Source organism: Lutra lutra, chromosome 8 (assembly GCF_902655055.1).
Source record: "Lutra lutra chromosome 8, mLutLut1.2, whole genome shotgun sequence".
NCBI lineage: Eukaryota > Metazoa > Chordata > Mammalia > Carnivora > Mustelidae > Lutra > Lutra lutra.
This window is the reverse complement of record NC_062285.1, coordinates 120,241,366-120,255,499: the sequence shown is the minus strand read 5'-3', so window position 1 is coordinate 120,255,499 and position 14,134 is coordinate 120,241,366. Positions and strand designations below refer to the sequence as shown.

The window sequence follows — 14,134 nt, the reverse complement described above, 5'->3', positions numbered from 1 at the left end:
TTATGAAATTACTATTTCGCACAATGACCTAAAATTAAACTACTCTTTCACTTGGGTAGACCGTGATTCAGATCATTCACACATTAACAACTTCCACGCTATCCTTTTATTTCTGGGTTACATTTTTGCATAAAGTAGTGATTCTCAATTTTGTGTCCTCCTCTCCGATATATCTGGCAACATTTGCCTCCCAGGTGATTGTCACAGCTGGCGGGATGGTGTACCAGGTATGTACAGATATAGGCCAGGGATTCTGCTCAGCATCCTGTGGTACCCCACAGCAAAGAATTAGCTGGCCCAAATTGGCAATAATGCTGAGGGGAGAAAAACCCTGCTTTAGAATCAGAAGATTTAGGCTCTAAAACAAGCCAGCTATGTAATCGTAAATAAATCACTTAATCTTCATGAACCATTTGGGGGAGGCGGGAGTGGTTTACAATCCGTTATTAACAGAGTATTGCTAGGATTATTGGCATAATGTAAAAGTACCTTAAAGGATTTACCAAATGCTAATCTCATCTTAATCCTTTTAACAAAATATTTTCTGATTTTAAAAAACATAACACTAAACATAAGTATCTAGAAAGGAAAAAAAAAATTACTACATTGCTTTGTCAGTTTGAGTAGGTGTGTCTCCAACAAGGCCAGCTGTTCATTTATTTTTTCAGGTAATAATATCTGCTGTGGCTTCTTAGGCTTGGAAGACTTCTTAGAAGAACCCTAAAAACATTGGTTAAGTGTCAGAATGTACCTCATCATGTTTCAACAATTGTCACTTTCAAGTAATAATCTTTAAATTATTATTTCATACTTTCATACTTGGTAGACAAAACTATGATCTACATGGCCAAGTGATATAAATTAATAGTAGTCACAGTCATTTCATTCTAACTAAATGACAAACGTAACACTTAGTGTTTTATATAGGTTGGCCAAAATATTTCTTCTCTTCCCTTCTCCCTTCCAGTAACTACCCGCCCCCTCAACTAGCACCACCCCTTTTATCCAATACACAAACTCTTTTGAAAGCAGATGAGGGTCAAACTCTAAAAAATCCTCAAAAGAAAATGCCCAGCCTGCCCTCAGAAATGTATTCCTTTTTCCTTTCTTTTTCCCTGAGGAGCTTCTTTACAACTAAGCTAATTGCCTTTGCTGCTTTGCCTTTCAGCGAAACATAACAAGATCGGCAATTAGTGGATTAAGCATTGGCAGGTTTGTGCTCAGACTCCCCACCATGTTTTCAACAGTCTGAGCCTGAGAACTGAAGGTGTTAATGTCTCCTGTTCTCCAAAAAAACAAAAAAACAAAACCAAACCAAAACAAGACAAAAACCCTCCCAAGCCCCTATAGGCTTAAAGGGACCTTGAGTGGCTATAAGGAGTTCTGACTCCTCTAAATTTGGTACTAGCTTCTCAGTCCCTACAGCCTTAGAAAGAAGTAGCATGACCTTCTGCTGGGCTTGAGGCTCCACGGAAAGAAGCAAGGAGTCCTGCCCTAGAGTGATGTGAAGGGACAGGGTTGTGACTCAAGGCCTGGGTGGCATAAACAGCCCAGCTGATGGACTGTGAGAGCGAACAACACTCGGTGGAAAAAGCCCTCAAACTGCATCCAGCTTAATCAAAACTCTCTCTAGACAAAATAACCCCCATCCCCCCAAAAAATTATGGCCTAAAAAAAAAAATGCATCCAGGAAAACAGTGGTGATTTTTGAAGCTTTTTTGTGGCAAGCAAACAAACACTTACATATAATTCAGCATATAAAAGAGACAGAAATGGGGCTATTCCAATGGAAACAGAGTCCAGAAGTGATAGTCTCCACCCCTACACCAGGCAGTGAAGGGGCTTCAAGTGATTCCTAGTGCTCCTCAGAAACCCAATAAACTCAGCAACATTTCACAATTTGATCCACAAAAACACATAACCACATGGTCTCTATAAGAGACCCTACCATAAGACCCATGCTTGGGAGGCAGATAATTAAAAAGCAGTCTCAGGCATTAGCAGTCTCCTAAAGAAGACAATTTAGGTGTCACAGTGAGTTCAAGAAAAATCTACTGTGAACAAAGTAAAAAGCTCTGACATGTATTTACTACATTTGATAACCCACCCAGCATAATAAAATCCTCAATCTGAGGGAGACTTTAGAGGACTTTTAGTTCTAGGTTCTGCTGGGTGTCAGAAGCTCTCTATCAATGCCTGATTACTGATCAGTACTGGTGAGAGGGGACTCTTCAGTATTCTAGCAGGAATTCCTTTAAGGAAGGTCTTCACCATATATTACTTTTTGTTTATATAAATATGACTAATTTAAAACTGATCAATGTTCTAACACATTTGCTAAAACCACATGACCCTTAAGAGACTCAAATAAGGGGCGCCTGGGTGGCTCAGTGTGTTGAAGCCTCTGCCTTCGGTTCAGGTCGTGATCCCAGGGTCCTGGGATCGAGCCCCACATCGGTCTCTCTGCTTAGTGGGGAGCCTGCTTCCTCCTCTCTCTCTCTCTGTCTGCTTCTCTGCCTACTTGTGATCCCTTGTCTGTCAAATAAATAAATAAAATCTTAAAAAAGAGAGAGAGACTCAAATAAGTATATTTTTAAGATGAGAAACAAAAATCAATTACCTCCTCTTGTATTTCTTCTTGGTCAGACACACCAAATAGAGATTTGCATGCTGATGTGATATCCAACATCTTTTTTCCATAATTTATAATCATTACTGCCAGGTCATATTCTTTCCATGAACGTAGGATCTAATTAAAAATATTTATTAATTATCTCTGTTGGAAACATTTGTCTATTTTCAAGTGTCATCAATCATCTTTCATAAATTCACAAGCCCATTAATGTTTTGAGTCTAAGAATTCCCCTGATTTTGTTAAGGAAACTGGAAGTTTACTTCCAGATCTTATTTCCCAACAATTAAAACTGCATGATCCCACTGCTTTAAATAAAGGACAAATAATAAGATTATCTGATCAATTATGAATTCCCCATATTTCTGGGACATATAGCCCTACATGTTTTGGTGTAGGAAATTAACAATTAAGAAAATATTTCCACTTAAAGACAATTATCATATGATCTCTCTGATATGAGGAAGTTGAGAGGCAACATGGGGGGTATGGAGGGTAGGAAAAGAATAAATGAAACAAGATGGGATTGGGAGGGAGACAAACCATAAGAGACTCTTAATCTCACAAAACAAACTAAGGGTTGCCAGGGGGGCAGGGGGAGAGAGAGGGTGGTTGGGGTTATGTATATTGGGGAAGGTATGTGCTATGGTGAGTGCTGTGAAGTGTGTAAACCTGGCAATTCACAGACCTATACCCCTGGGGCTAATAATACATTATATGTTGATAAAAAAATAAAAAATTATTAAAAAAAGAAAATACTTCCGCTTAAAAGATCCATGTTAAATCATTCTAAAAAGATCATAAACTACCACCTCCTGTCTAGAGTAGCTTTCTACATGAAATGGTACATTACTGACATCATAATATCTTGGGTTGGGAGGGGGTAGTTATATCAGTAAATGATTTAAAATATATTCTGGCAGTGGACTAGACTAGAGATAAGCTGTTTGGGGCAGATTCTCTGTGAACCCTAGGGGAAACAGGCACTGCAATCATAAAAAGAGGAGCCCCTCTCATGCACAATTTATTACTAATTACTACTCTTTGGCCTTCTCTCGCAGGCCCTTAGCTACCTCTCTAGCATAAACCACTCATTTCTTTATACCTTATGCTTAGAAAATATTGAGCCAAATATAAATTCTGATACTCCCCATGGTTTCAGGACTTCATGCCTTCGTACGCCTGAGGCATTTCTCAGAATAACTTGCCCACCTTATTTATAAAGCTTTACCTGGTCATTAAAACCTGGGCTCCAGCATGGACAGGAAAAGTTTCTCTGGCCAGCAATCTAATTTGCACATGCCCTGTTGTAGTGAACCATCATATGAAGGGGGCACATTCATGGTGAATCCCATAGGGCAATTCTCTAAGAGAATAAATAAGCTTGTAGGAATTTGTTAAATGTAGGTGTGTTGTGTTAAGCTGAATAACTTAGTATTTAAGATAAGTAACAACTGTTAATTCCCATCCAGGGAAAGGATATATACATGAATAGTTGCATAAATCTGATACCTGATCCAAAGTGCTAAGAACTGGAAATATTTCTGTGAAACCAGGCAATAGTGTTAAACTAAAGCTGACTGTGGAAGAGAATGTACGTAGGAAAATGGTGAAATAAAGTTTGAAAAAGTAGGTAGGACTAGGCCAAACAGGGCCTTGAATGCCAGGCAAAACAAGTCCAGTCTCATTATAAAATTGATATCAGAGTATGTTTTATTAGAAAGCTGAAATGAGCAAATACTTCTCCTTTCAACTTTGCTTTCTGACATACTTGGGTCCAAGGCTTGGAGAGAAGTAGAGAGTGCAATCTTTCCCCCTTGCTTAAATATGCCAGTAGAAAATGATAAATGATAAAGAATTTTTCCAATCAACAGAAAAATAAAGAACCAATTCTACTCAACACTCCAAATGGTAAACAGAAACAAAAAGACCATGCCAGATGTTTAGCATAATAATTTTTAAATAATACAAATTAATGAAACATTTAAGATTACATGTCTCAGGAGTGGCACTTTATTTGGAAATCTGGCAACTTTTAGAAAAAAATACTTCTGCTTAAAGAAAAAAAATTGGGCCATCTGAAAAAATTACCAATGTTTTCAACAGAACAGAGAAAAGAAACAGAGCCATTAGACTAATTGGGCTTTCCATGTCATAACAGAAAAGCCATATAAAAATGTGTTTATAAAAAATGAACACCTAAAATTTGGGACTCGAAGTGAGGCCAGGGCTTTGGGGCTATTGATCAGGCTGAAGGAAGCTTCTGAAAGGGCAATTTTTTTTTTAAGATTTTATTTATTTATTTGACAGAGATCACAAGTAGGCAAAGAGGCAGGCAGAGAGAGAGGAGGAAGCAGGCTTCCTGCTGAGCAGAGAGCCCAATGCAGGCCTTGATCCCAGGATCCTGAAACCATGACCTGAGCCGAAGGCAGAGGATTTAACCCACTGAGCCACCCAGGCACCCCATGAAAGGGCAATTCTTAGCATAACAGTTTGGGACAGAACCAGCTCCAACATCAAAAATCTGATATCAATATATGTTTTCATTTTACAAATGTCCAGAAATATTCAGGGTCATATCTACAATAATATCACTTGGATCTCAATATGATCCTTCAAGTTGTGGGGGTCAGGAGGTGGGAGAAGGCAGTGGAGTTGTGGATGGCAAATAAAGCAAGGAAGGGCCAGCCCCAAGCTGCACAAAATCACAAGAAGCTGAGAGAGGAGGCATGTGAATTCAAGGACTTCAACATGCACTGGGCCCCAAATGCTGGTCTTTTGTTCCAGGTCAGGAGTCTCTTCCATCTTCCCCAGGGTTTGTTGTGAAACCTCCCATTCTTCTCAATCTCTGTAACCCACCTTTACTCCCCACCTCCTCTCTCTCTCTCCCTCTCTCTCTCAGCAAATGACCTTGTTTCCTTTTCACAGAAGAAATGTAGGGAAACTAGTTTATCTCATACGTACACACTATCCTGTAACTACAACCATCCTACTCTCCTGTTAGAGGAGAGAGGTCAATCTCCTGTCCAGACTAATCCCTCCCACATGTACTAGGATCTCATTGCCTCCTCCCTTCCTGGGGATCTCACTTCTATAACCACATCCTTTCCCTCTCCTGTTTCCCCTCAACGGTCAAATGTGGAGTACCTGGATAAGCAGAATTGGGCTTGGTTGGTTGGTTGGTTGGTTGGATGGTTGGCTGGTTGATTTTTAGCAGAAGTTGCTATTGGCAAGCTGCAAGCAACAAGCTGCCTTGAACAGAGTTTCTTTGTTCTGGAAGAAATACTGCAGTAGCTGCTATCAGTCACTTAAATGTAAAGTGAACAGTTGTCCAGTACCCTGGAAAGAAAGTGTAACCTGGCCTTCTCTTACTTCAAAAAGACACGCCTCTCCTGGAAATACTTACTGATGGACAAGTTTGGAGAGAAAAAAAGCCAAACAGAGAAGATATTCTAAAGAAAAGTAAACTTTGAAGATGTACTTTTAGCCCACCGTAACACTAGTCAAAGTGTGTGTAATCATAACATCAGATGGAAAAGGGTACTTGGGATTGTGGTTATGCTACATGAGAAGGATAGAACTAATAATAGCAGCAAATGGATCCTCAAAGTCAAGGTTGGGAATGAGAAAATAGCTTTGGACTAATCAGCTCTCCAATTCTTCCTCTTGACTAGTGGAAGCAGAACTGCCCCCACCCCCGCCGGATTAAGTGCACCCTTGAGATTCTTAAACAATTCTCTTCCCTTCTCACTCTGCACAGTCCCCAGATGATATCATCTATTTCTACTATTCAGCTGAGTCCATATATTAACGATGGTTTTGTCTTTAACATATTTGTCCTCTCTTAAACTCCAAGCCTATGGGTCCAATTATATAATATATTCCTCTTTGGATATCCTACTAGTCCCCAAATTCAATAGATTCAAAATTCATTATCTTTTCTCCCTTTTTTTTTACCATAAATTCCTCCTTATCCAGAGTTCAACAAATAGCATTGTATTCACCCAACTGCTGAGGCCAGAAAGCTGGATTGCTGTTGGCTCTTCCCCCTCTTTCCTCCCACACTTAGAAGGTTAACAGGTTCTCAACTCTATCTCACAAGTGTAACTTATCAGTTAGGTGCAGTAAGAGGCTAACAATAACTAATAATAAAATAGAACAATTATAACAATATACAATACGACAGGCTCTCTCTCAAAATATCTTGTACTGTGCTCACACTTCTCTTTGTGATGACTGAGATGGTAAAATGCCCACATGATGAGATGAAGTGAGGGGGATGACACGGGTGTTGTTAGGCTACTACCGACCTTCTGACAACTGACTAATGCAGTTGACTGCAGGTAACTGAAACCGCGGGACGCAGAACAACAGAAAAGAGGGGACTGCTGTAGTTCGCTTTATCATCCCTCTCCTTCTAACTCATTCCCTACCTCAGGTTTATCCCACTCTATTAGCTGTTGTTCCCCGTAATAATTTCTTTTTGTTAAAATGCAAATTTAATTATGTTGTTTCCAGGATTAAAACCCTTGAATGGCTCCTCCCTGACCTCATGAGATGGCCATTCATCACCTGGTACCTGTTCACTACTCCACTTTTTTTTTTTTTAAGATTTTATTTATTTATTTGACAGATAGAGATCACAAGTAGGCGGAGAAGCAGGCAGAGAGAGAGGAAGGGAAGCAGGCTCCCCGCTGAGTGGAGAACCCGATGTGGGGCTCAATCCCAGAACCCTGGGACCACAACCTCAGCTGAAGGCAGAGGCTTTAACCCACTGAGCCATCCAGGTGTCCCACTACTCCACTTTTTAAGGTGATTGAAACATATCCTTCATAATTAAAAATAAATCCGATTCTTCTTTTCCTTAACTGTAAGATTATTTCATATTTTCTCATTGATTCCTCCCCGAGGTAATGCTAATAATCTTATCTGTCAAATTTTTTTTTTTTTAATTTGACAGAGAGATCACAAGCAGGCAGAGAGGCAGGCAGAGAGAGAGGAGGAAGCAGGCTCCCCGAGAGAGCAGAGAGCCCGATGCGGGGCTCGATCCCAGGACTCCGAGATCATGACCTGAGCCGAAGGCAGCGGCCTAACCCACTGAGCCACCCAGGCACCCCTGTCAAATATTTTTTAAGATTCGCATTTAAGCCTGTTAATACAGTGTCTTGTCATAAAAAAAATTTTTTTTGCTTATCATGTAGTCTGTTTATCTGTCTTTTTCTGTGTACCTTTTGAATTTTATGCCCTATTGAGAAAGGTCGCCTCTGACTTCAAAGCCATACAAATATCCACCTGTCTTTATTTTGTTTATGGTAGGAGGCTCTGGCTTCATTTATTTACAGAGGAATAGTCAATGATACCAGCACCTTTTTTTTTTTTTAAGATTTTATTTATTTGACAGAGAGAGATCACAAGTAGACAGAGAGGCAGACAGAGAGAGAGGGAGGGAAGCAGGCTCCCTGCTGAGCAGAGAGCCCGATGCGGTACTCGATCCCAGGACCCTGAGATCATGACCTGAGCCGAAGGCAGCGGCCCAACCCACTGAGCCACCCAGGCGCCCCAATACCAGCACCTCTTATTAAATAAAATATTTTAAAAGATTTTCCCAATAACTCCAAATGCCACTTTTGTCATTTATTAAGTTCTTCTGTAGACCTGGGTTGGCTGGCTATTCCTGGGCTCTTCCTCTGAACTATTTGCCTATTAGTTTGTTAACACCATTTTTTATTGAAGTGGCCTTATAATAAATAAGTATCTATTGAGAACTTTTAAAATTATTCTAATCAGTTTCAGAGAAACCCCATTGGGATTCTGATTAGAACTGTATTACATTTAAATACTATTTTTGGAAGGATTTCTATTTCTATTTCTATTTCTATGACAGTAAGTCTCCCTACTCAGGAACTTGGAATGGCCTGCCATTCAGATCTTATTTTGTGCCCTTCAGTAAGGTTTCAGTTGTTTGATTCAGGTCTTTTAACACTTTGTTAGGTTTAAAATGCTGTATATTTTTTCTCTAAGTTTTTATTTAAATTCCAGTTAGTTAATATATATTGTAGTATTAATTTCAAGCATAGAATTTAATGATTCACCACTTACATACAATATCTGGTGCTCATCTCAAGTGCCTTCCTTTTTTTGTTTTTTGGTTGTTTTTTTTTTTTTAATTATGTTCCTCCCTAATGCCTATCACCTATTTCACCCAACCCCCTGCCCACCTCCCCTCCAGCAAACGTTCAGTTTGTTTTTTATGGTTAACGGTCTCTAATGGTCTAATGCTTTGCCGCCCTCTCCCTTTTTTCTTCCTTTCCCTATATTCATCTGTTTTGTTTCTTAAATTCCACATATGACTGAAATCATATGATATGTATCTTAAAATATTGTATATTATTAGCAGTGTATTTTCCTCTCTCCATTTCTAACTGGCTACTGTTACTATTAAAAAAATCAGTTTGTAAGCATTTCACACACAATCACTTTATAAATTCTTTTTTTAATTCTAGTAATTCTTTTTACTGGATTCTCATGAGTTTTTGAAACCTGTACAATTACAGATGAATTATACTTTTTTAATGTTGTAAAATTATTTCATATTCTTATCTATTACATAAGACAGAATCTCTACAAATAATAATTCACACTATCAAGAGTCAGAATCTCCTATGCCTGATTTTTAAAGAAATGGTTTCAGAAAATTGCCGTTTAGTATATTTGCTGTAAAATTTTGGTTAATGTCTTTATCATTGTTCAATAGACTCCCTCCATTCCTAACTTACATCTAATCTTTTTAGGAAAAGTTGCTAAGTGTTATCGAATGCCCCTATAGCATTTTTCACTTACTCTAATTGTGATTTTCCTTTTTTAATTTGTTATTGTAAAAAATTAGGAATTTTAATTCAGACTTGATCTTTAACACTTAACAATGACACTGTCCTAAAACAGAAAGTGACCAGATGTCTTCCAGAAGCAGAGAAAGGTGATAAGACACAACAATTTTGAACAAAATTATACAATGCCTCTTTGTCCTGATTCATGTTTGGGATTCTGACTCCTGCTTTTTTCGTCTATAAAAATGGCTATTCCTCCTTTATTTGTGTTTGTATTTCCCCAGTACCTCTATCCATTTATTTTCAACCAGTGTTTGTCACATTGTTTTGCAAGTGTTTCTTGCATTTGAATCTGACTTTTTAGCTCATCTGGCCATCTCTTGTCTTCTGAGTTCATTTACACTTAGTGAAGTAATTAATATTTTTGATTGTATTCCTTCTATCTTAAATACTATCTTTTCTTCCTTCTTACTTTTGCTGAATTAGCCATTTTTTCTCCCTGTCTTTCCTCTCTTCATTTTTTCTTCCTGTCAATTTAGAAGTCCTATTCCACTTTAAAGTTTTGCACTTAGCTACATGTTCCTGAGTCACTTTTAAATAAAATAATAATTTTACATTATATGTATTTTTTATACTATATGTTTTTTTTATATACACAACCATGCACCACAAATCTCTACCTGGTGTCCCCTCCCTTGACCCCAAACAAGATAAAAGTTTTAGTTCTAGTTATTAATAAGTTTTTTTTTTCAAAGATAACTCTTCTATTTCAAGAATTCCTACTTAGCATTTATATTACAAAACCCGTATCACATCGTTATTACCTATTTAATTTAATAGTACGTATATTGCAAGATTCATGGCTCCCATTATTCCTCTCCTTTTTGTCTTTCTCTACCTTGGGATTTCTCTCCTGAACCAATTGTCATTTGATAGAGTACTTCCTCAAGTGTTTTCCTCAGATAAGTACATGGGCAGAATACTTTTTAGATGCCTGCACTCCTGAAAATGTTTATTTTGCCCTGACAAAGGAATGATATCTTTCCTGGTTATTAGTTTTTGGACCTCGGTCTTCTCCCCTCAGGATTCTACAAATGTTGCTCCGGTATTTTAGCTTCTACTGTTGCTGATAAAAAGTTTAAAGCTAATAGATTCTCTTTCCATTGCAAATAACCTGTACTTTGTTCTCAAAACTTTGAGATTTTTCTTTATGCTTGGGCTCCAAAAATCACACCACCAAGTGTCAATACATGAGTCCTTAAATTAATCTGGCCTAGGACTTAGGGAGACTATTCTCCATTTTTTTAATTTCCTACCTCCAGAACTCTTCTTGTTGTTTGTAGTACTTTTGGATCTGACTTCTGAATTTATCTCTAGGTAATTCCACTCTATGCTGTCAGGTATTTCTTGAGCTTCCAGATTTGACTCAAGAAATACCATTAACTACAATCTTTATCTGTTTAATTTTTTTAATCAAAAATCAAATATCTTTTCTTCAGTTACATAAGATCTTCTGTTTTGTTTTGATCATTTAATTTCATCAGACCACTTCGAAAGTTTTCTTTTGTCTTTTTTTTTTCAAGTTACCTCTGGTCTTTTCCAACAAAGTGAGAGTAAAAACACAGTTATTCTGGTGTTTGGCCTGACCCTTGGAGTTCTGAGTCCTCTTAAGTTGGTGTTGTTTTTTTTTTTCCTTCCTGCAAATGGCTACCCTTCCTCCATATTTGCACAAACAAAGTTAAAGATGTGTCTCCAGCAGTGAGAAACCAGTGAGCAATGGAAAGAATATGATTTTCTGCTCCTGAGGTCAGGCCATAAACACCCAGCAAATTTACCTTTAGAAGGTAAAAGCCTCTCTGTTTCCAGACCTTCACTGAGACAAACTTAAGTCCCAAATAAAGTGATGGATCAAATCAGCCCACCCATGCAGTATTCTTCCAGATCCCTACCAAATCACAAAGGTCCTGTGAGGACCATATAAACAGGCAGGCAGATATATAGCCCTTCTTTGAGGAAATTCACTAGATTCAGTCAAATAAAGCCTTTGAAGAAACAGACAATGTGGGTCTTTGAGCCAAGCAATGAGGATAAATAAGCTTACCAGGCCTCTGGTCTCTTGGTTCGTTCTTATTTCCAAGATGAATGAGGTCCCATAAAATGCACTCTTTCCCAATCCTTCCCCTGGCCTAAGATACACCACCAGGCTTTACCAACTGAGCCACACAGACAACTCTTGACCTAAAATGTTTTGTGGGTACTATTTTTAAAAGTATTCTATGTAATAAAAGTAACTTAACATTCTAAGTAATTGCTATTCCTAAATTTTATGGCACTAGACAAAGAATGAGATAAATACCTTTGTTATATAGAAGATACAACAAGCTATCATGTGCTGTACACTTTCAAAACTTGCAATATGTTTCTTTGAATGGGCGATATTTGGTACTCCTTGCAAAGCCACTACACACTTTATCAAGATCTAAAAAATAGAAGCACAATAGTTTCTGTTGAAAAATATCACTCTCACTCATTATGAAATGTTCTATTCAAATCAAGCAAGTTTTAAACCATCAAATACTAATATCATCAATAATTGTCAATAAATTTCTTATGCATAAAAGAATGTACTTTGAGATAAAATTAATATATTCCATTTCAGATAAGTCCTTTATCTAAAGTAACTTGAAAACTAGTATAGAGGATAAAATAAGTATACAAAGATTATAAAACAGCATATTTTGACAAGTGTCATAAAAAATATAGGCAAATATTATATATACAAGACACTAAAGGCACATCCAGGCTTAGGAGGATCTTAAAAAACCATTTAGAGAAGGATGTACCATATTAAATATACAGTGATACCAGTTACTTGAACGAATAGTTGCCTTCAAAATAAAAACCAAGTATCCATATCCCATATCCCATAAATATTGGTGTTTACTTCCTAGTCTCCTTGCCTTATATTATGTGATCCTGAATTTCATGAAGAGCTAGATAATTAAGTTTACCTTTCAGTACTTTGCTCTGTTCTGAGCACCATTACTGTCAAAAAAGTAGGGCTGAGATTGCATCATTGATAATCATCCAGATTATCAAAAGACAAATTAACATATGGATGTTGGTCCTCTGTGAGCACACTAGTTGCTTCAAGTCACTATTCTAACATTATTACTATTGTTGCTGAACACCTATGAGTATTTGCAATGCCTCTTTAATTCCTTGCATCATCACATACCCCCACCCCACTATACCATATCCCCAAATCATGTTAGCAACCTAGTAGCTTTGTAGTTTTCACCAGGTTCATATAATCATATATATATACATATAAGTACATAAACATACATAGAGGGAGAGTTAATGTTATGTCACAAAATGTAATGAATAAACACTTGTTTGAACTGTGCATTTCTCCTTTAATCGTGTCTTATGAAAATTCCCTACAAGTCTACAGGTATAGTTCAAGTTCATTATTTCCAGTGGTTGCATATTATGATTTAGTGTGGAACAACCATCATTAATTCAGCCATTTCCAGAATCTCTATGTTGCATATACTTTTACAGCTGATGTTTTACTGTCTGGTATAGATACTGACCATCCTCCTGCCACAGCACTTTCACTTTGTCTCCAGGTTTTTTTTTGGTCACCACAAAAAAAGGCCATAAGAAACATCTTTGTACATGCTCAGTTGCCAATATGAGTAGCAACTTCAGCACCAGATTTGAGATGATACCTAGTGAGGATGAAGCACCATCCTCAAGGTCAAAGTAAACCCTCTAAATCAGTAACAATTATGTGCTGTTGTGTCCCCAGCAGGTAGAACACATGAATCTGGGAACCAAGGGGTGGAACTAGGCATTTTACTAACTGGTGATTTTATTCTTTTTTTTTTTAATATATTTTTTTAAGATTTTATTTATTTATTTAACAGAGAGAGAGATCACAAGTAGGCAGAGAGGCAGGCAGAGAGAGGGGGGAAGCAGGCTCCCTGCCAATCAGAGAGCCCATTATGGGGCTCGATCCCAGGACCCCGAGATCATGACCTGAGCCAAAGACAGAGGCTTAACCCACTGAGCCACACAGGCGCCCCTGATGATTTTATTCTATGGGATAAATTACTAATAGAGGGATTGCTGTGTCAAGTATATTTGTTTTTAATTTTAATTAAAATTAGATTTAGTTTCATTAAAATTAAGAATAATTTATCAGGGCGCCTGGGTGGCTCAGTGGGTTAGGCCGCTGCCTTCAGCTCAGGTCATGATCTCAGGGTCCTGGGATCGAGGCCCACATCGGGCTCTCTGCTCAGCAGGGAGCCTGCTTCCCTCTCTCTCTCTCTCTCTGCCTGCCTCTCCGTCTACTTGTGATCTCTCTCTGTCAAATAAATAAATAAAATCTTAAAAAAAAAAAGAATACTTTATCAAAATTCAAAGCCTAAAACAATTCAAATGTTCCCCATCAATGAATGAGAATTCCTTTGCCCCACATCCTCACCAGCAAGAGGAGTTACAGATCTTTTCAATTCTTTCAGCAATATTACATTGTTCACTTAATGTTCATTTCTAAGGATATTCAAAGTTTGAGCATCTTTTCATGGTTCTTGGCCGCTTGGATTTGCTCTCCTGTAAACTGCCTATTCATGTTCTGTGGCCATTTTTTTATTAAGTTACTGCC

At 37.8% G+C, this 14,134-nt stretch overlaps 1 protein-coding gene across 2 annotated transcripts in view; it reads right to left on the bottom strand.

Moving 5' to 3' along the window:
• CFAP54 (cilia and flagella associated protein 54) overlaps positions 1-14,134 on the bottom strand; it is a 334,936-nt gene that overhangs the window by 191,680 nt on the left and 129,122 nt on the right. For both annotated transcript variants that reach the window (XM_047743150.1, XM_047743152.1), the window contains exons 26-28: positions 11,816-11,938; positions 2,621-2,749; positions 606-720 (exon numbers count right to left, since the gene is read on the bottom strand). In XM_047743150.1, coding sequence (XP_047599106.1) covers positions 606-720; positions 2,621-2,749; positions 11,816-11,938 — 367 coding nt within the window. The remainder of the gene's footprint in view (positions 1-605; positions 721-2,620; positions 2,750-11,815; positions 11,939-14,134) is intronic.